At 39.4% G+C, this 21,187-nt stretch overlaps 1 protein-coding gene across 2 annotated transcripts in view; it reads left to right on the forward strand.

Moving 5' to 3' along the window:
- VPS41 (VPS41 subunit of HOPS complex) overlaps nt 1-21,187 on the forward strand; it is a 178,780-nt gene that overhangs the window by 19,745 nt on the left and 137,848 nt on the right. The window contains exons 2-3 of one of the 2 annotated variants that reach the window (XM_065884478.1): nt 7,679-7,786; nt 15,627-15,704. In XM_065884478.1, coding sequence (XP_065740550.1) covers nt 7,769-7,786; nt 15,627-15,704 — 96 coding nt within the window. In that variant the 5' untranslated portion in view covers nt 7,679-7,768. Of the gene's footprint in view, nt 1-7,678; nt 7,787-15,626; nt 15,705-21,187 lie in introns of those variants that run through there. The other variant, XM_065884479.1, reaches the window with a different exon arrangement.

The raw sequence follows: 21,187 nt of genomic DNA on the forward strand, positions 1-21,187 counted from the left end.
AATTTTCTATCTATATGAAACAGACCCATGTCATCTAGATTACATTTACCAGCTCCTAATTTCAGCTACGTGTTTTTGATTAATACGTGTTTTCAATAATAGCAATATTGCTTGAAAGTAAAAAATTTAACAACATTATTTGCATTCATATAAGAATGTAATTGCTTGTCTGTCACCAGTCTGATGGAAAGGCATCCTGGGAACTTTGACCACAGTTGCTTTATTGTAGATGAATTCCATTATCTCCATGTCACTTTCTTAGAAAGTTTGGTCATCGAGGCAGCTGTAATACCTTGTGTTATTAATGGAAACCAGAAGTTACTCTCTTGGCTTGTTTATGTAGTTTTCTTGATAGGTTTTGACATTTTAGAAGGCTCTATGAAGCCATCTTTCCTACCAGATAGTCATCTTTTTGTGTAAGTAAAGTCATCCTTTTGTAATAGAACTGTCACCTATAACAGTCAGTAGTGGCACTTGCCCTTTTAAGGAGGTGACAGTCATTTGGGGAGGGGGAAAATACAAAGTTAATAAAAAGGTCCGAATTTCTCGATGAATTTTGAATCTTACAGTTCATCTTTTTTGTACAGCTTTTCTCCTCATAAGCCTCTTCTACTGTTTCTGGAAAAGCTCCAGACTGATATGACATAGGTGGAGATGTCCTTTCTTGCCCATGTACATTTACTGGTAATGTTACAGTTTCAAATAAACGCACATACACAATAATAAAGAGTTCTTGACTATTTATATTACCTTTGTTGATAGTAACGTTGATGCAGTTACTGTTGTAGTGAATAGCTCTATTCCTTAAAAATTTGTTAGTTATGTTTTTGAGACTTAAATTGTTTGTTTTGATTGACTTACAGTGTAATTTCAATTATGCTTTAAAAAATTCTTATTTGTATCTCGTACCTACTGTGTTTTATTTTTTTCTTCTCCGTCTATCTCCTCTAATAAATAGTGATCAGAAAGAAATATTTTAATATATCATGGGGCTTCTCATGAAGTGAATTATTTAAGAGAGAAAAGGGTTTCAAATACAAATTTTCTAAAGTTCAAATGTCTGACACTAGATTTTGATAGCTTTTTAAAAATACTTTAAACTTATAAGGGTGACTACCAATTTTGAGTATTTCAGTTCTTATTAAAGTAACTAGAATTCTAGAGACAATGTTCTAGAGGAAGAAAACCTTTATACTTTCAGACTGATGGCTGATTATTGATTTGCTTTTTATTAAGACTTGGTGTTTTCCTGTGGAAGTTCAGACTTTTTTTTTTTTAGACAATGAGAATTTTGTTTTGTTTTGTTTTTGAGGATGTTAGTGTTCCCTATTGTATCTAGCTTTAAAACATTGGATATTTATTAAAAGGATTTGCCTCTGGTCAGATGTAGTTGATGATGAGATCAACTAATCCATTCATCTTATTAAAACTCCTAGAGGTTCAACTGAGCTCTTTCTCATAGGTGAGGCTGGATGTGATGAAGGGCATCTCCCGTGAGTGAGGTTGTGAATTGTCCAGGAATTCTCCACTGGTGATATTCTCCACTGACTTAACTTGGACTTTGTAAATAGCTCACTCCTTCAGTATATCTAGTATTGTTTTGTGAAAAAAACCCAAGCAAGACAAAACTGTATTTTAACAAAGAACTGATATCCAGAAATAACATTTTAAGTTCTATATTAATAGGCACAGTAGAAAATGGAATGATCTTTCTGTGAACCCCCTGAATTCATATGACACACTTTTTTTTTTTTTAAATAAAATTCAGGTCTTCATTTGAACTGTCACAGTGGGACCTAAAATATACTGATGTGGGGCTTCCCTGGTGGCGCAGTGGTTGAGAGTCTGCCTGCTGATGCGGGGGACACGGGTTCATGCCCCGGTCCGGGAAGATCCCACATGCTGCAGAGCGGCTGGGTCCGTGAGCCATGGCCGCTGAGCCTGCGGGTCCGGAGCCTGTGCTCCACAATGGGAGAGGCCACAGCAGTGAGAGGCCTGTGTAGCGCAAAAAAAAAAAAAAAAGTACTGATGTGTGAAAGGTGTGGATAGAGTTAAAACAGTATGAAAAATTGGTTATAAACACCCAACTCTTTTTTCTTGTACACAAAATTTAAAATATCAGGTGAAAAGTACAATATTCTCGTTGGTTACATAAGTCTAAGTTAGGTGGCGGGACTTCCTCTGTGTAAATTTACCCTGTGGTGTTAGTAACAAATTACTAAATAGTTTTTGAGGCAGAGATCTTTAATTGCCTTAGTCTGTTGTCCCCAAAAGCAATTTTTTCGCTTTTAAGTTCAAAACTCAGTAAAAAAAATGACTGTGATAAGAAATTTTTTTTCAGATAGTGTTTTAGAGTCCTATAGGATGATCTAAAGGACCTGTCTTTAATTAAAAGTGCTATACACTTAGTGAAAATCCATGTTAGTTGAGGAATTGATTCTTTTTAAAGGAAAGCTGCAGATTTTTCTTGTATGGGTAAATGTCACTCTGTTCATATCTTCGCTTAAGCTGCAAGTCAGGACTTATACTATTCCTCTAGGTTGTCATAGAAACGCAGTTAACTGTCATCTCAACTCAGACTGTTGATGGTTTTATTTGTAGGCTTGCAAGATTATTAAAATTTAACAAAAATTATTGATTTGCTTTTTATTAACACTGGGTTGTTTTCCATGGAAGTTCAAATTGCATGAAAGTCTTTTTTTCTGTTTATTTTTACAGTGAAACTCTATGAAATCTACCTGTTTTTTTTAATGTTTTTTTATTTAAAATGTGATATATAGTCTGCAGCAGTGGAATAACCTCCGCGAATTGTATTTTTGAATCACTTTCCATTTTCTTTGTTTACAGCAAGCAGAAAACACCTTTAAAAATTCACCTTTACCCCGCTTTTAACTTAACATAAAAGATACCTGTCAGAAAAGCGTGAAATGCTACGTCAAGTGCCTAATATTGGAGTTTTCATTTTATTTATGGTTTTCGAAGCCTAGCACAAATGCTTCAGTGAACTGTGCTGTGAAAGTATTTATTTTTGTATATTTATGTGCGAGAAATTATTTAGTTTTCACTTATAAATAAGACAGGCAAACCTTATTTACCGTAACTTTACCTAATGGTCCGTGGATGAGTGCTTTTATGCAAAATCGTCAAGAGGCTAGAATTAACTTTTCACATTGGATGCACATTTGATGTCTAGGCCTGAACAACATGTGGCATCTTATTATAAAGACTAACATTCAGGATTCAATTTGTATGTAACACATTTACTTCAGAATGCACACATCCTGCCTTTGCTACATTCAGTGTTAGCTTTGAAATGATTTCTATTTCTTGCTTGTAGGTACATAAGTAGAAGTGTTTATTTGTTGCTTTTTCTAATTTTCTTTTTTCTAGGTTTTTTAAGACTTGGTTAATTAGCTATTTGGTATTTTATTTTAACAACAGATCACTTTTGGACATGCAGCATCTCCTTGGGTTGGGGCGATTATCGCAGTTACCTTTTTAAAGAAGGGTAGGTCTTTTAAAGAACCATGAACATGATACTTCCTTTTGTGGCTGTTCTTAGAGTTCTTCGTGGAAAGTTAATACTAGGTAGACCATCTTTGATTTTAACACCCTTTTACTAAATAACCAACTAATAGCTTGTGTATACTTGGAGAAGAAAATTTAAGACAGCTCATCAGTAGACATGGAATATTGATTTTTAAAATTAAACCAGGTTTATTGCTCTTAAAATTTTACTACTCCTCTTGTAGCTAGTCTGCATGATGGCCCCTGGTGATCCTCACTTCCTATTATTCCTGCCCTCATGTCCTCCCTTCCCACACTGAATCCTTGCTGGCCTGCATCATCAACGGAATATTGCAGAAGCATCAGTGTGACCTCTGAAGCTAGGTCATATATAACATTAGGATTTCCACTATGCATATCACTCTGGGGAAGCCACCTCTGCCACGTCCTAAGGACACTCAAGCAGCCCTTTGGAGAAGTCGAGGGGGCCAGCAACTGAAGCCTCCTGCCAACAGCCAGCCCCAACTTGCCACCCACTTGAGTGAGCCATCTGGGAAGCCAGTACTCTAACCCCAGTCAATTCTTCAGATGCCCAGCTCACACCTTCCCTGCAACCCCATAAAAGATCTTGAATCTGAACCACCCAGCCAAAGCCACTTCTGTATTGTTTACCCACAGAAACTCGGTTAAATAATACATATTTATTGTTGTTTTAAGTCGGTAAATGTTGGAATAATATGTTATGCATCTATAGATAACTAATGCACCTGCTAAAGAAACACATTTTTAAGCATTTCCTATTGATCACATAGTTTATAGTTGTAGGCATGAACATTGTGGAGGCTTCTGTTGTGATTTGTAGTGTAATTTTTATAGGAGTTTTTATATAAGACATTGACATTAGAGCATTCATAACTGAACTTGAATTTTGGCTTTACTTTCTACCCACTGTGTATCTTAAGGAAATTACCTAAAATTTCTGATCATCAGTTTTTACTGAAAATCTGTAAAATGGGATAATGATATTCAACTCTCCATAATTTTTTTAAAGTCAGGATGAAATGAGATACCTATTCAGTCTGTAGCATGATGTTTGGTATATCCTTTCTATTTAACTAGAAATTAACCCCTTTCCATGTGGAGCTGCAGGTCTTTGCCCCAGGGGTAAAGACTTCTGTAAGCATCTGAGTTTGTGGTCTCTGTGGGACTGTTTATTAGTATTATAATCTTTAAGAGGCCCAGGACTTACTACTCTGCAAGTCATTTTTCTTCTACATAATTTTCTTTTTACTGTGATGAGCCTAGGTGTGATTTTCTTCATATTTCTTGCTTGGGTTTGCAGAGCTTTTTGAACTTGTGGGTTGATGTCTTATCAGTTTTGAAAATTCTCAGTTGTTCCCTCTGTAAATGTTCTTCCTGTCTTTCCTCCCTCCCATTTTCCCATTTTCTTTATCCTTGTGGGATTGTGTTGAAAAGTATGTTAGCCCTTTTCCCTGTGTTCCACATATCACATATAATTTTTCTGTATTTTCCATCCATTTTCCTTCTCTAGCCTTCCCTTTGGATATCTTTTTTTCTTTTTTTAAGATTTATTTATCTATTTATTTATTTCGTCTGTGCCGGGTCTTAGTTGTGTCATGCGGGCTCATAGTTGTGGCATGTGGAGTTCTTAGTTGTGGCATATGTGTGGGATCTAGTTCCCTGACCAGGGATCGAACCTGGGCCCCCTGCATTGGGAGCACAGAGTTTTACCCATTGGACCACCAGGGAAGTCCCCCCTTTGGCTATCTTTTGACCTGTTTTCCATCTCACTAATCCTGTCTTCTGCTTTGCTAATCTTCTGTTGAGCCATCTATTGCGTTCTTAATTTCAGTTACATTTTTCAGTTCTAAAATTTTCATTTGATTCTTCTTTACAGATTACAGTTCTCTGTTGAAAATCTCCCTTTTCATCTGTCTTATTCATCTTTTCCTCCCTCGCTCCCTTCCTTCCTTCCAGAACATACTAGTTTTTTAAAGTCCTTTTCTTCTAACTGTAGGTCACCCATGGGTCCGTTTTTACAATATTTTTTTCTCCTTGATTTTCAGTCATTTGGTCCAGTCTTGTGGTGCACCTGGTAATTTTTTATTGAATTCTCAGTATTATAAGTGAAGAATTGTAGAAGTCCCCATAGTATTCTTTTTCCAAGGGGTCAGCCTTTCCTTTACTGGACAGATGGCTTGAGGGTTATGTACCTTACTCCAGTCAGGGATTGAACTGAGTCGAAGCTAGACAGAAGTTTGGGGAAGCTATTGTGCTTATCCCCTGGGGACCAGGAGTCCCAAATGAGAGCCTGTGGTATTCACCAGGATCTCATTTCCCGATGGCTCCTGAACTCTAATTCTTCTCTTCCCAGCATATCAAGGCAGCGAGTTTGCATTTTTGATGCTTTCTGTTGAGCTTTTTTGTCTCATACCTTATGTAGCTTTGGAAATTTGCAGTTGTCCTTTGGGGAAAAGTGGCTGTGTAACAAACTCACTTCTTTGCCTCTGTCTTCCACTGGGGTCTTAGCCCATTAGGTCTCCAGTCCCCACAAGTACCAGAACGTTTGCTGTTTTCCATCCTCCCAGGACTGGCCATCTTTCTAGGCAGAGATTCTCAGCCTCTGGTTGATAAATGCCTCCATGAAGAATGGCTGTAGAATGCCAGCTCACCTCTCCATGGTTTGTCCACCATCTTGGAATCCTGACTCTTCTAGTTCAGGTTGCCTCAGCAGCCCTTTAATTGATGCCTTATAGTGATGTTTCTCTATAGTTCATTAAGCTTTCCTGGTTATTCTAAGTGAGAACATTGATGTGCCTCAAACTACCCAAACGTTAGCTGGAAGGTGAGGACTACACAATTATATTGGAAGGAAATATCAATGATTAGATTATTTTTGTGAACTTCTCTTTTGGCCAGCTTTATCCAATCATAGGTGTTGGTATATGCATATTTTCTTGTTTCTCATTACATACTGATGAAGTAAAATGGAATCTTTTTCTGAATGATTGTAGTAATTTTGTAACTATCCTTGATTTATTAATTCATAGCCATTATAGTCGACATAGATTCCTAACTTTATTTTATAACTCTGAGGATTAAGGATGTCTTATGATGCTGTATCAACAGTGAAATTGAACATATAAAGTTAGTGATAATATTGAATACATATAAAATGATTGAGTCAACAGTGAATATTCTAACATAACAATGAGAGTCAACAGTGAATATTCTAACATAAACTAAATAATGACTGTTCATGGTTTAGCAGTTATTTAAAATAAATATTAAAATATTTTTTTCTGAAGAGTAATATATAGTTTGTTTTATATAAAATTTCTAATTTTCTCTCACTTTGACTTAATTTTTATAATTATATTTTTCTGGGCTTCCCTGGTGGTGCAGTGGTTGAGAGTCCGCCTGCCGATGCAGGGGACACGGGTTCGTGCCCCGGTCTGGGAAGATCCCACATGCCACGGAGCGGCTAGGCCCGTGAGCTCTCGCCGCTGAGCCTGCGCGTCCGGAGCCTGTGCTCTGCAACGGGAGAGGCCACAGCAGTGAGAGGCCCGCATACCGCAAAATAAATAAATAAAATAAATATTAAAATATTTTTTCTGAAGAGTAATATATAGTTTTATATAAAATTTCTAATTTTCTTTCACTTTGACTTAATTTTTATAATTATATTTTTCTAATTAGCATGAGATATTCTCAAATCTGACAAAAATACTTGTAATCTTGAAATGCAAAATTCATGTCTTTTAGAGGTTTATTATATTCCTGTCTCACTGCTGTGTTTTATGTCCATTAGGGCACACTGACAACCATTTTGCCCATACGCTATTTATTGACTTTGTTTGCGTAGTCAGACAGACAGTATTGTATTTAATATGCTAAAGTTGACTATTGTCAGCAGTGAGTATATATAGTCCTCTTTCCAGCTTTTGAATTTATTCTGCCATTGAAGTTGTAGCAGTTGATAGACCAGTTGGAAAAATGAAACATGAGGATCTTAACCTTTAGCTGTAGTTGGGTTGCTGACAGTCATTAAGGGAACCATCTCTGGTTCCCCCTTACAATGTGTGTTTTGAGTCTTTGAGTCTTTCAGATAAGTCCTTGAGGGCTGTCATTTTCTCTGCTCTCTGTGCAGGAAGAAGAGAGTGAAGAGGAGCCCAAACTGAAGTATGAAAGGCTCTCCAATGGGGTAACTGAAATCCTTCAGAAGGATGCCGCTAGCTGCATGACAGTCCACGACAAGGTAAGGTGGCCCATGTAGAGGATTCTGCTGTGAGTTGTTTCTGTGGTAAGTTTGTTGATACTTTGGAGTCTGGGTGCTTTGCTTGGTTTTTCTTTGTTTGTTTGTTTTTTTGTTTTTTTACAGTAATCGTGTCTCCTTTCCATTCTTCCTCTCTCCTTTCTCACCAACAAAAAAACAAAACAACAACCAGAGATATTATATAAATGTATTTGTACACACACACACCAGCCACTGCAAGGGTATATCAAGTAGGATTCAGACGATGATGGATGTGAAAGGTTTGTAGCAAGTGGCTCTTGGAAACCCTAGCACTTAATTCCTCAGCTCTTAAGTAGTGGAGTAGGAAAGTGTTAAGATGAGAAGTATTGTGGAGCTCATTGCTTTCGTGAAAGTAGAAGAGATTCCATTGGAGGCCTTAGGAATCAGGAGCAAGACCCCAGATGATTACTTATCTATTATATGAATGAATGAATAGATTCCACATCTGGGTCTTTGCTATAACAAAGCCCCCTCCACCAACTTTCTGAATCCAGGCTAAGTACTATACAGGATGCTTAGCCCATTCTTAGACCAAAACAATCTGGGTCATAATTGGAATATCAGAGGCCAGGGAGTTTCACCCATTGCTCTGTCTTCCCTATCAGCCCTGTGAGTGAGTTTCACCCGTTGCTTGTCTTCCCTATCAGCCCTGTGAGTGAGCCTTGGTACCTCCACAAAAGGCAGACCCCCAGCTCTGATCCATCTCCTGGCTTTATCCCTTTGTTACCAGCAGTATTGTCCCATCCTCCTCCTTACCTCCACCCAGTTCCCCTTTACTACCAATTGCATTCCATTGTAAACAGATTCCTGCACTTGCTCAGCACGGCAGTAGTATATGTGCTGTCTGTTTTGTTTTTCCAGAAACCCCCTCCTTCGGCCCCGTTTCATCTCTCTACCCTTAAGGCCACACTCTAGAGGGTGTCCATCCCTGGGACTTGAGGATCTTTTGGGCAACGCTCTCTTATCCTTTGTTCCTTGAAGCTATTGTGTTCATCTTCCCACTAACCCTGTTTTGTGACTGTGTGGAGCCCTGATCTCTAATCCATCCTTTCTCTTTCTTTCTGTCAAGTGGTCAACTATCCTAAGTTAACTTTACCAGCAGATTCAATTCTCTAATGGCCCTGACCCTCATGTGCCCCCCGTCTACACTCTCAGCTCCGAGTCAGTGCTCAGATGACCAAAGCCGCCCGCCACGCGCTGGTACACGTTGCGTGCCGAGGTGCACATGCCACTGAGAGGGCTGATATTTATTTGTCCTTCTTCAGCTCCTCCAGTCCCCAATCCGCCTCTTCAGCCACAATCCCTTCACTCTCAGAGGATGATGTCATTTCTATTTAAGAAAATGGAAACTACCAAGCATGATCAGCCTCAATTCCTGACCCCTTTCCCAGCTCATCTGAATCCACACCCATCCTTCCCCACAGGAGCTGTTCTTCCCCCTGCTCAAGGACCTTTTCGTCCACTTCTTTACTTCCCTTCCCCTCATTTCCTCCCTTCTCTCCTAGCGATCAGGCTATGTCATGGAGCAGACATAACTCTAGCCCCACGTGACTACTGATCTAATTTCTGGTTCTATGAATGAACCTTTTTTGCATGTTTCATATACATGGAATCATACATTGTTTGGTCTCTTGTGTCTGGCTTCTTACAGTTACTATCATGTTTTTGAGGTTCACTTGTGACGGAGCACGTATCAACACTTCATTCCTCCTTATTGCTGGATAATATTCCACTGTATGGACAGAACACACTTTGTCCATTCACCAATTTGTGGAAGTTTCGATGCTTTTGACACTGTGGATCTCACCTTTCTTAAAACTTCCTTATCATGACACCATTTTCTTATCACTTTCTTGATCACTTCTGTTATTCCCTTCTGGTTTTCTTTCAGTTTCTTTCACCTCTACTTTTCCCTTACACGTTGGTTTTCCCAAGATTTGGTCCATTGGCCACATGTCTTCTAAATGTGTACTTTTCTTTTTTTTTTTTAAATAAAGTTATTTATTTATTTGGCCGCGTTGGGTCTTCGTTGCTGCACACGGGCTTTCTCTAGTTGTGGCGAGTGGGGGCTACTCTTCGTTGCAGTGCGTGGGCTTCTCGTTGCGGTGGCTTCTCTTGTTGCCGAGCAAGCGGGCTTCAGTAGTTGTGGCTGGCGGGCTCTAGAGCGCAGACTCAGTAGTTGTGGCGTACGGGCTTAGCTGCTCCACGGCATGTGGGATCTTCCTGGACCAGGGCTCGAACTCGTGTCCCCTGCATTGGCAGGCGGATTCTTAACCCCTGCGCCACCAGGGAAGACCAAGTGTGTACTCTTCTTGATATTTAAATTTCTTGATTTCTGTGGCCACCTCCACCCTGACCCTTCCAAGAACAGCGTGCTTATTTATCCAGGTGCCTCCTACACAGCTCTACCTTTGGTTCTGTTTTTACCTGAGACTCACCATGTCCATAATGAGCTCATCTTCTTTTCCCTTCCTTCCCTTGCCTCTGTAGTTTTTGGGTTCTCTGCCCCATTTGGTGGCATCACCTAAGCCAAAGCTGACTCCTTCTCTCCTTCCGCCCAGTCATTCCCTAAGTCCTGGTGGTTCTCTCACCACCCCTGCCCTAGCCAAGGCCCTCATCTTCTCCTGGCTGTGCTTGTGTGCCTCTCGTTTTTCTACCCAGATCTGATTTTCATCATCCAGTAAATAAGTCTGAGCTCCTTCATGTGGTGTTTAAGGTCCTCTGAGATCTTGCCTCCTTGTGTGATTGGCCCCATATCTGACCACTTTCTGCCACAAGTGCGATGGTCTGGCAGCAACTCCTGAGTCTTCTTACTCACAGCATCTCTTCTGCCTGGATTCTACCCCCATGTCACCTGCTTGAGTCTACTCCCATGCCGAGTCAAAGATCTTTTAGTACAGGCATTCATCATTTCTCCCTGGAACTAATGAACACACCGTGAACCAATCTATTTTCTTTCAGATTTGATTTCATCCTAGTCCATTTTTAACACTTCTTTCTACTGAAATAATCTTCCAGGAATTCAGATCTGATCATGTACTCCCCCTTCCTAGAATTCTGTATTGGCTTCCTGGTGTCTTCACGATTTGGACACACTCCCCCCCCCACCCCCAAACACACACTCACTTTGTTACCTTTCATCTCTCCATAAATATTCCCCGGTGGCGCAGTGGTTAAGAATCCGCCTGCCGATGCAGGGGACACAGGTTCGAGCCCTAGTTCAGGAAGGTCCCACACACTGCGGAGCAACTAAGCCCGTGCACCACAGCTACTGAGCCTGCGCTCTAGAGCCTGCAAGCCACAACTACTGAAGCCCGCATGCCTAGAGCCAGTGCTCCTCAACAAGAGAAGCCACCGCAATGAGAAGCCTGCGAGCCGCAACCAAGAGTAGCCCCCGCTCGCTGAACTAGAGAAAGCCCGCGCGCAGCAACAAAGACCCAATGCAGCCAAAAGTAAATAAATAAATAAATAAATAAATAAATAAATAAATAAAACCCTTCAATGGCTCTCATTACACGCAAGATGAAGTCTGAAAAGTTTAAAAAAAAAAAAATTCAGAAGTCTCCTGTTAACCAACCTTGCCAATCTCATTGCCTGTCTCCTGCCCTGGATGCTTCCACCATATAAAACTATTTGTGATTTTTTTGCCTTTGTCCTGCTTTTTATGTGACTACATGCCTTTGTGCAAGTTGTATCCACGCTGTCTAAAATGGTCTTTACTACAAGCCTGCCCCATCTGCCTCAGTGTCTGCTATCTAACACTCCTCCTTCAAAGTTGACCCTTGAGCAACATGGATTAGAACTGCACGGGGTCCACGTATACATGGATTTTTTTCAGTAGTAAATACTACACGGTCCCTGGTTGGTTGAATCTGTGGCTGTAGAACCACTGATCTGGAGGAACCGTGGATCTAGAGGGCCAGCTATAAGTTATATGTACATTTGCAACTGCAGGAAGGGTGGGTGCCCCTAACCGACCCCAGATTGTTCAAAGGCCAACTATCTACTATGGAAAAAAATCTGTGTCTAAGTGGACCCTCCCAGTTCAAACCTGTGTTGTTCACGAGTCAATTTTACTTACTTTTAAAGCATACTCTAAAAATTTAATCTTAATCAGTTTTTTATTTCTGTCTCTGTCTCATTTTACCATCATCCTTTTAAGTCATACGTGCTTATTGTCTAGGCATATCATAGGTGCTTTGTGTGTGTGTGTGTTGAATAAACCACCAAATTGATGAAAAGGAGAACAAAGTTTGCCTCCCCAGAGGTCAAACTTTATTAACACCATACTTAATCCAACTTGGCCAAGGAGCCTGACGGTGGGAACTGTAGTCAGACTAAGTTTGAGAACATGCACTCTTGATCTGAGACTCGTGTTTCTATCTACCAGGCTTCTGATCCAGCTGAGAGTATTTTAGCTCTTAATTCTGGCCTTAGCTCTGCCACTCATTGACTGTCTCCAGGGAAGTCACATCAACTCCCAGAACTTATTTCCTTATGTGTAATTGAAGGCATCCATGCTCTAATGCTTTGAATGCTATAAAGTGCTAGGTGAAACATAGATATTACTGTACAGCTGAACACATTTGAAATGTGCTACTTCTTGTTTCTTTCGTGGTGTCCAAAAGACTGCTTATTGCTTCTTCTACCTGTTTACTTACAAAACGTCCAACTGTTCAAAGGAAAAGCGGTTATGCTAGTGGATGGTTCAGAAGGATTCAATGCCCAAATGATAGTTTATAAAATGAGTCAAGTTTCTGTATTTAAACAGGAAAGGGACTGATTAAATTATGTTTATTCTTTGCCCATGCTGGATTTTAAGTGCTCTCAGGTTAAAAGAAAAAAAATTCAATAGTTACAAAAGCACAGAGCTTTTCATGTCTGGAAGGAGGGTCATATTTAAAGGATTTATATTTATGTTTGTGATTTGTGGCCAATTCTGCATTTTTTCCCTTGTATTTTAAGTAGTCGAAAGCAACTTAAAAACTTTCATTTCATTAGCAAATGAAAGTATGACTCATTAATAATTTTGGTCGTTAAATTTTTAAGAACTATATGATTGCCTTATCAAACTTGATTGTTTTAAGAGCACATAAAGTTATTTCTAAAAGGGAGCAAAAATAATTGATCTAATCCAAATGATGAAATGTTCTCCTAAACAAAAGGTAGCTTGTTGTAAAAACCACTGCATTTTTATTTCAAAGATGTTCTAAAGTAATTATAGTTTTAGGTTGATATCATACAATCAAAATAATTATTTTATGTTTCCTTTCTGTCTTAAGTGTTAAATGAATTAAACTAGTAATTTTGAAAAGAAAAAAGGAACGAATTAATATTTGGGGTAAAGTACTCTGTATAGAACCTTTAAAACTTTGATAAAATATAACTGGAAGTTCAAGAATGGCCTTCACAGAGATATCAGAGAATGACCCAGTATTAAAGCAGTGGCCCTCTTGGTTTTCTTTCTTTTTTTTTTTTTTTTTTTTTTGACTTTTGGCCGCGCCATGCAACATGTGGGATCTTAGTTTCCCGACCGGGGATCGAACCTGTGCCCCCTTCATTGGCAGCGTGGAGCCTTAACCACTGGACCACCGGGAAAGTCCCTCCCTTAGTTTTCTAACAAAGTAAATACAGTGTTTATGAGGAGAGTCAATACTGTCGAGTACTTGGGTGTAGTGAGCTTTTAAAACCCATTCATTCTTTTACCATAGGTGGCCTCAGAATGGAGTATTGTTTGTAGCTAGTATTATGTGGTGTTTTTGTGTTCAGATATTGTCAGAGTGTCACTGTGGAGAAGAAATTATACCCCTCTGAGTCCTCTATGTCTAATTAGAATGTTCTTTTGCTTTGGAGGAAACAGCCCTGTTTGATTTAAATATTCAGACTCATTCCCCCCCGCCCCCCAAATTACCTCTTCCCCTGCCCTTTCCAGGGCCCCGACATCCTGTTTTCAGCAGCCTCGTTGCCTGCCCTGGATGAGTAATCGGCCTGGCACCTTGTGCATTCAGGCAGCCCTGTGCAGTGGAATCGTCATACCTAGTTATGTCTGCACACCTGATGTTTTATTAACCAGTATTGATTTTTTTACCCGGGGGACTTTTTTTTCTTCCTGAAAAAAAGGCAACCTTGCAGGAGTGAAAGGCATTGCAGGGACTGAATTTCTAATGAACCCCCTTCTTTTCTTTTTTGTGACGCCTCTTTAATGTAGCTTTATATTTTAAGTGCCTGATCTGAAATTTCATTTTCAGTAATTCCATTCTGAGAAATCCTTTTAAATCTTGACTTTCTGTAAGGTTAATTTTTTTCAAGATTGTGCAGCGTGACTGAAAAGCTTAGTAGTGCCTATAAATTTAAGCATTTCGTTCTAGGTTGCGATGAAGCATGTTCACATGCAACAAAATACAGAGAATTTGGAACTCTGTGAGTACTGCTTAGAGAGATAGAAGGGAAGATAAATCTCATGTCCTATTTCAGGTAGTCCTAAAGTTTCTTCTCATTTCTTTAGGGTTAGTTCAAACAATTAAAGAAACAGTGGGAGTTATGAACTGGTTTTATGTCATAAAATGAATATAAAGCTCAACAGTTATTTTTGTGACAGAAAAGGATTTTTTTCTTTTTTGCATTCAAAAATAAACATTGACACTTAATATCACACGTTTACTTTTAGAGAGGCATTCTCACGATGACAGTATAAGTACATCTGAGCTTTTGCATCTCAGCGTGGCATGGATTTTCCTTCCTAAATAAGATTACTTTGTTGTTTGTGTGTGTGTGTGTGTGTGTGTGTGTATGTGTATGTTGAACTTAAATGATAGCACAGATTTACGCAGTTGCCATAAATTAAGGGGAGTTTACAAATCATTCCCTTCAGACGCTGAGTTCAACCGTGGGTTGGTCATACGTTCACAGCTGAATTTTAATTTGCTGCCTCAGCCCATCAGGGCATTGTGTACAGGCCGCATGCACACCATTAGTTGTCAGTAGATGAGGGTCCTCGTGAGTCATTCTGACAGCTAGCTTGCATGATCCCAAGAAAGAAGGCCCTGTTCTGTGATTTCCTCCAAGCTGGAAACAAGCCTTCTCAAAGGAATGTGCATCTTCCGAGGCATCGCAGATCACTTACACATTAAGTGTCTTGACTTTGCATATGGTTTTATTACTAATTATGTATGAATGGTCCATTAAGAAACTGACCCCTGGGGCTTCCCTGGTGGCGCGGTGGTTGAGAATTTGCCTGCTAATGCAGGGGACACGGGTTCAAGCCCTGGTCTGGGAGGATCCCACGTGCCGCGGAGCAGCTAAGCCCGTGCGCCACAACTACTGCTACTGCGCGTCTGGAGCCCGTGCTCTGCAACAGGAGGGGCCACGATAGCGAGAAGCCCGCGCACCGCGATGAAGAGTGGCCCCCGCTTGCCGCAACTAGAGAAAGCCCTCGCACAGGAACGAAGACCCAACACAGCAAAAATAAATAAATTAATTGATAAACTCCTACCCCCCAACATCTTGTTTAAAAAAAAAAACAACGCATATGCCCTTTAAAAAAAAAAAAAAGATGGGCTTCCCTGGTGGCGCAGTTGTTGAGAGTCCGCCTGCCGATGCAGGGGACACGGGTTCATGCCCCAGTCCAGGAAGATCCCACATGCCGCGGAGCAGATGGGCCCGTGAGCCATGGCCACTGAGCCTGCGCATCCGGAGCCTGTGCTCCGCAATGGGAGAGGCCACAACAGTGAGAGGCCCACATACTGCAAAAAAAAAAAAAAAAAAAGAAACTGACCCCTGTACCCCTCTGTTCTTCTTACAGTTCTTGGCACTGGGCACACATTATGGCAAGGTTTATTTACTGGATGTCCAGGGGAACATCACTCAGAAGTTTGATATAGTAAGTATCCAGTATAAAATAACGTGCGAGCTAAATTTCATGCTGAAATCCGTGCTTTGAAATATTTGTTTTAGCCATTCGTTTTTAGAGCATAAAGAAAGGATCTTTATCGATGAAATCGGAGTGCTAAGAGTTCAACTCTGAACTTTGTAACCTGTGCTAAAAAGTTTTAAAGGTGAACTTACAAAGAAAGAGGTCTGTATTTATACATAATCTATTTTCACTGCATATCTGCTATATAAACTTTTAAAAATTTATTTTTATGAATCTGTTTAATTGCAGTTCTTTAGTTAATTATAGTCATCCATTTGGCTTTAAATGAAGCATTTAAAATACTCCTATGTGTATTTGTTTTAAACTGTAACAGTGTAGAATGTCTAGATGAATTATTAATCAAAAAAAAAAGATTGCTTTTATTGGTGATTAATGGTGCTAATTTACATACTCTGGGGGTTTGTGGAATCCTTAAAGTGTGAACCCCCTCATTTGATGACTAATGTCGATTGTAAGTACATGGCCCATAATCTTCTCCAGATGCCAAATGTAATTGAAAATTGATTGATCACCTTGCTGTTTCAGTTTATCTCTTCTAAATATATAAAGCTAATATTTTATGTGAATGTTCTGCGAGTTGGACTCTTAGGGGATTATATTGACTAAAAGAGAAGAGCCAGGCTTTTTATTTCTTTAATTGTGAGTTGGAATCACCAAGGATGAAGGAAGTGTTGAATCTGAAGTTTGATTTTGGTGTTTAAGATGGGCCGAGAAAGTATCAAGTGTCCGTGGTTGTGTGAATGTGACCCTTTGGGATGAAAAAGGTGGTCATTTTGGGGAACATATTCCTTTTTCTGAAGAAAGCGTCAGCTCCTGTTGAAAGATCCATCATAAGGTATTGGTGTAGTTTACAAAGGACATCACAGTTTCTAAAGCTGATACATTATCTATTAAAGGTACCAGGTTGCTTTGTTTTGCTTAAAGGAAACGGAACCACAGATGATGACAGTATCCTTGGAATCTTTGGAATAGTCCTGGAAGGGAATTGTGTGCTCTAACCGCTGATCCATCAGGCAGATATTTTTGCCTGACAGAAAAATATGTTTGTGACAGAAAAATATTTGGGTGGGTTCTTGTTTGGCTTCGGCATCCCTTTCAGACAAGAGGATACTTTTGAACCTCTGTCTTCTCCCTCCTGGACACTGGCCACCCATTTTGATGATTTAATAAACATTTGGTCTTCCCATTACCATGCATTAAAATGTGAGCTGGTGCTAGGCAGAGCTCTTTTTTATGGTGTCACCCATATCTCCTCACCTTGAAAAAAGAGCTTGCCTGCATGGTCTCCTAAATTTACGGCTCCAGTTTAATGATTCTGTTCAACTCTGCTTCTCAGTAAGTCTTTTTAATCTTATATAGAAATTACTTGATTGCTGAGGTTCACAGGACAAACACTGCTGGTTCCACGGCCAAAAGAGAAACCAGGAGAAATACTGTACGAGTTGATTCGTGTCTTTCGTTACCCATTCATTCATGCGGTCCTTGTGTCTATTCAGTATAAGCCTTCAGCTTTATCTTTTCTGATGTCAGCTTTATGTCAGGTATATCCTGCGTCCTTTTCCAGGTAATTCCTGGTTCTTTATTTTCAGTCCTGCCTTTATGACATCTTTGAAAATTAAGTTCTTTATAGCTTTGCACTTATTTTTGGGCAGGAGAGGAAGATGGTTTGGTGCTCTGTTTGTTTACCTCACACAAGAATTTAATAGTCTGCTGTAGAGAAGTTTTTCATGAGGCCTTGGGTCTTCATGACCATTACCTTATGAGGTATATGACTTCCAGGTGACAGATTTCAGGATGTCATTATCTTTTGAAAGGAGTCTTAATCTTCAGCTTCTCATCTCAGATGAGTTTTTTCCTTTATTTTTTTAATTTTCCTGTTTCTGGTGATGTGGCTGCTTTTGGGGGCTCCGTATCAGTGCTCTTAAAAAAGGATTTTTTCAATTCCCAAAACACTTGTGGCTTGAATTTGCAGATTTTCTTTGGTTGTAATGATTGCCACATTCAATCAAGAACTGTTTTCTTCATTAGAAATGCAGCGAGAGTGAAACAAGTATTAAAAAAAAAACCTAGTGAATTAACACCTCTGACTTTAGTCTTTACTTCTAGGTGAAACTGATTTAAATGAATTAAAATTAGATAACATAATAATACCTTATACTTGCATAACATTAAAAAAAATTCAAGAAACGTCTCCTCAACCCATTCACTGCATTTATAGCTTTTGAATGCAGTAGTAAAGTCACGAAGCAGTAGTTCAAAATTCTCACCTATCAGTAGGGTTTTGTTTGGCAGAGGGTGGAGACATAGAGGAATCTTTATACCAGATGATTCTGCTATTTGTGTTGGAATGGAATCATTACATTAAAGGCTGTATAACTTTAAATGTGTATGATACAAAAGAAGAAATAACTAAACAAATCATTCTGCATGTGATTCGTTTTTCCATTAATATTTCAGGAGAAATACTGTTTAGCACACTCTACGAAAGCTAAGCATATGCCTTCCTAATGACCCAGCAGTTCAAAGTATATATCAAGAGAACGGGATACAGTGCCTATGTCCCCAAAAACTATATGTGGAGAAGAGTGTTAATAGTAGCTTGATTTGTAATAACTCCAAACTGGAAACAACCCAAATGTTCATCAGTAGTAGAATGGATAAGCAAATGATGGTATATTCTTAGCAATTAAAAAGAACAAACTATTGCTACCTGCAACAAACATGGATGAATTTCACTGTCTTACTGTTCAGCCGAAGAAGCCAGACACAAATATGTACATGTTGTATGACTCCTTTTACATGATGGTTAAGAGAAGGCAAAATCATACTATGCTGATAGAGGTCAGATAATGAGCTGACCTGGGAGAGAGCACAGGAAGAATCTTTTGAAGTGTTGATAATAGCCCCTATCTTGGTGGTTTCCCAGGAATATACATATGTAAAAATCACTGAGCTGTACATTTGAGATTTGTGCACTTTATTCTATACGAGTTATACCTCAATAACATGCACACACACGTACAGAAATACCTATACACGTGTATGTCTCTTTGACCTTGAGCAGTGTTCAAATTATCCTTTGTTGAAGCAACCCTTTACTCACTTCTAAATCCCAGAACATTTCCTAGGTTGGTATCTTGTTCAGAGATCTTGATATAAATGAATCATGCCGCTAAGATTATTCTTACAGCTGTATATTCTTCTATAATTACATAAAAAGTTTGATAGAGAGGATTCTGTGCTACCCAACCATCCATGACTGTTCTTTTGTGGATCAAAAGCAAAAACCACTAGGGTGATGACTTATTTTGCGTGTTGATATTCAGATTTCAGTCCATCTGAAAGGATATTCAGAATATATGTTAATTAACATGCTTTAGCCACACGTGTGTTTTTTAAGGATTTTTTCCCCCTAGGTGTAACTTTATGTTAATTCAGATTTAATTGATAAAGTTCAATTTTACTGAAATCACAGAATACAATTAAAATAGGTCTAGCTTCTCAGGTAAAGGGGCTCAAGTTGCTAAGAAAATTGCCTTCTTGAATATAGATCAAGCCATATTCTCCTGAATAATGGGTGTCTCAGTTGCTTACACAGTATGTAACATATGGCTTCAAAATCCTTAGAGGATCTCAAATTCCTTTTAAATCCCCACATGGCATCTATGCCCATATGATGTCATTAATCATAGTAGTTACTTTCTCTTTAATAGCCTCCACTTTCCTTAAGCATATTAATTTATGGCTTACTAATTAAGAGTACTTATTGTACTTTGAAGCAGTGAGCAAATTATTTTGGAGCATTATTCCATGTGTTTTAAACTTTATTCTATTAAGTGCGCTAGAGGGAGAGCAAAGAAGTCCACTGACCAAATAAATCTCTGCTCTTTACCTTTATGTGTTTTCTTTCTTGGCTAGAAATAAGAAATGAAAAGGTTTGGCTGTCATCATGCCATGGCAGAAGACATTAGGTAAATACTTACAAAATGGATTGTTCCAAAAAAGAAAGGAATAGGAAAACAAAATAGAACAGGGGCTTATTAGGCATTTTATATTAAGATAAATATGGAATTTAAAAAATTAATCTCTTAAAGAAGAGGTGGTTTCAGGATTCTCCTTGAACTCCAGATAGTAGCGTCTTCTGCTATGTCTATTTTTTTTTTTAATTTGGCTGTGCCGCATGGCTTGCAGGATCTTAGCTCCCACTGGACCGCCAGGGAATTCCCATCTTTTGCTATTTCTGTTGCTGTTTTTGATTTGGGATTAGACTAACACACTCTTTTCCTTACTGCTGATTCTTGGTACTTCTTATGGTCGTGTAGTATTAAAAACCCAGATTTCTGTGAGAACTAGCTCACACTACGGTATTTTAACACCCTCTTAAGAGTTCTTTTTATTTCTGCTTATCTTCCCCACTCATCAGTTCAATCCCTGTGTCTTTGAGAACCCTGGACAGCTCCTCACAACTTCCCAGATCAAGTCCTAATCTGTGGCTAAGACCCTTGTCTTATGGCCGAAACCTACGTTTCCAATCTTAGTTTTAGTTTCTTCCCTCTCCAGTCATTCTAATCCACTCACCGTCTTCTGGTTATTGACTTGGACATGCTTGTTCCAGCCTTTTAATCACACATTCCAAGGATGCCCTTCTTCCATTAAGTCCCGTTCTTTCTGCGATGTGCTTGTACTGAAGTGACCTCTAATTTGAACTCCTGAATTATTGCTATTTTCACTTGCAGTGTTAATCTGTCATAGTGTCAGTTCCAGCTTCATGTTCATATTCAAGGTTTTGGAGGGCAGGGGCCATGTCTCCTACTGTACCGCTCCCCTCTTTCTCTCCCTCTCTCTTGTCTCTGTGGCTGTTTGGTACCCAGTGAGCGTATCAGCTGATAATATCTTCTTGAAACATACTCATGGAACTGGTTCTTTTTCTGTCATTACTTAACCTCTCAGGAGGGCATCTGGGAGTCAGATCTCTGCTCTCCTGTGTATTATTCAACCCTCACACCCCACTGGATTTATAATTTAAAATGTTTGTATTGAGATCGGAACCTTAACTCTTACTTATGGAAAGTAAGCCTTTTATTCAGTGATACTTGGTGAGGTTTTAAGATATACTGAGACTTTTCCTAGTTCCTATGGAGAATCAATAAAGTCAAGAGAATGCAGAAGCTGAGGAGACTTCGGAGATCATTCTAGATAGAAAAGGTGCCGAGTCAGGAAACTGGAGGGAAACTGAGCTTGAGTTGCTTTGGTTATTCCCTGCCCGCTTACTGTTCTACTCGCCTCTTCCAGTTCATTCCAGGCCTTCCTCACATATCTTTTTCAACCCTAAGGTTGAAAAAGATGTTTTTGTGACTGGATCCTGCCTGGGAGTGACCATGGTTTCATTCCTCTCCCTGGGCTTTGGGACTCAGCCATCTTTCGGATTT

This window comes from Phocoena phocoena, chromosome 9 (assembly GCF_963924675.1).
Source record: "Phocoena phocoena chromosome 9, mPhoPho1.1, whole genome shotgun sequence".
Lineage (NCBI taxonomy): Eukaryota > Metazoa > Chordata > Mammalia > Artiodactyla > Phocoenidae > Phocoena > Phocoena phocoena.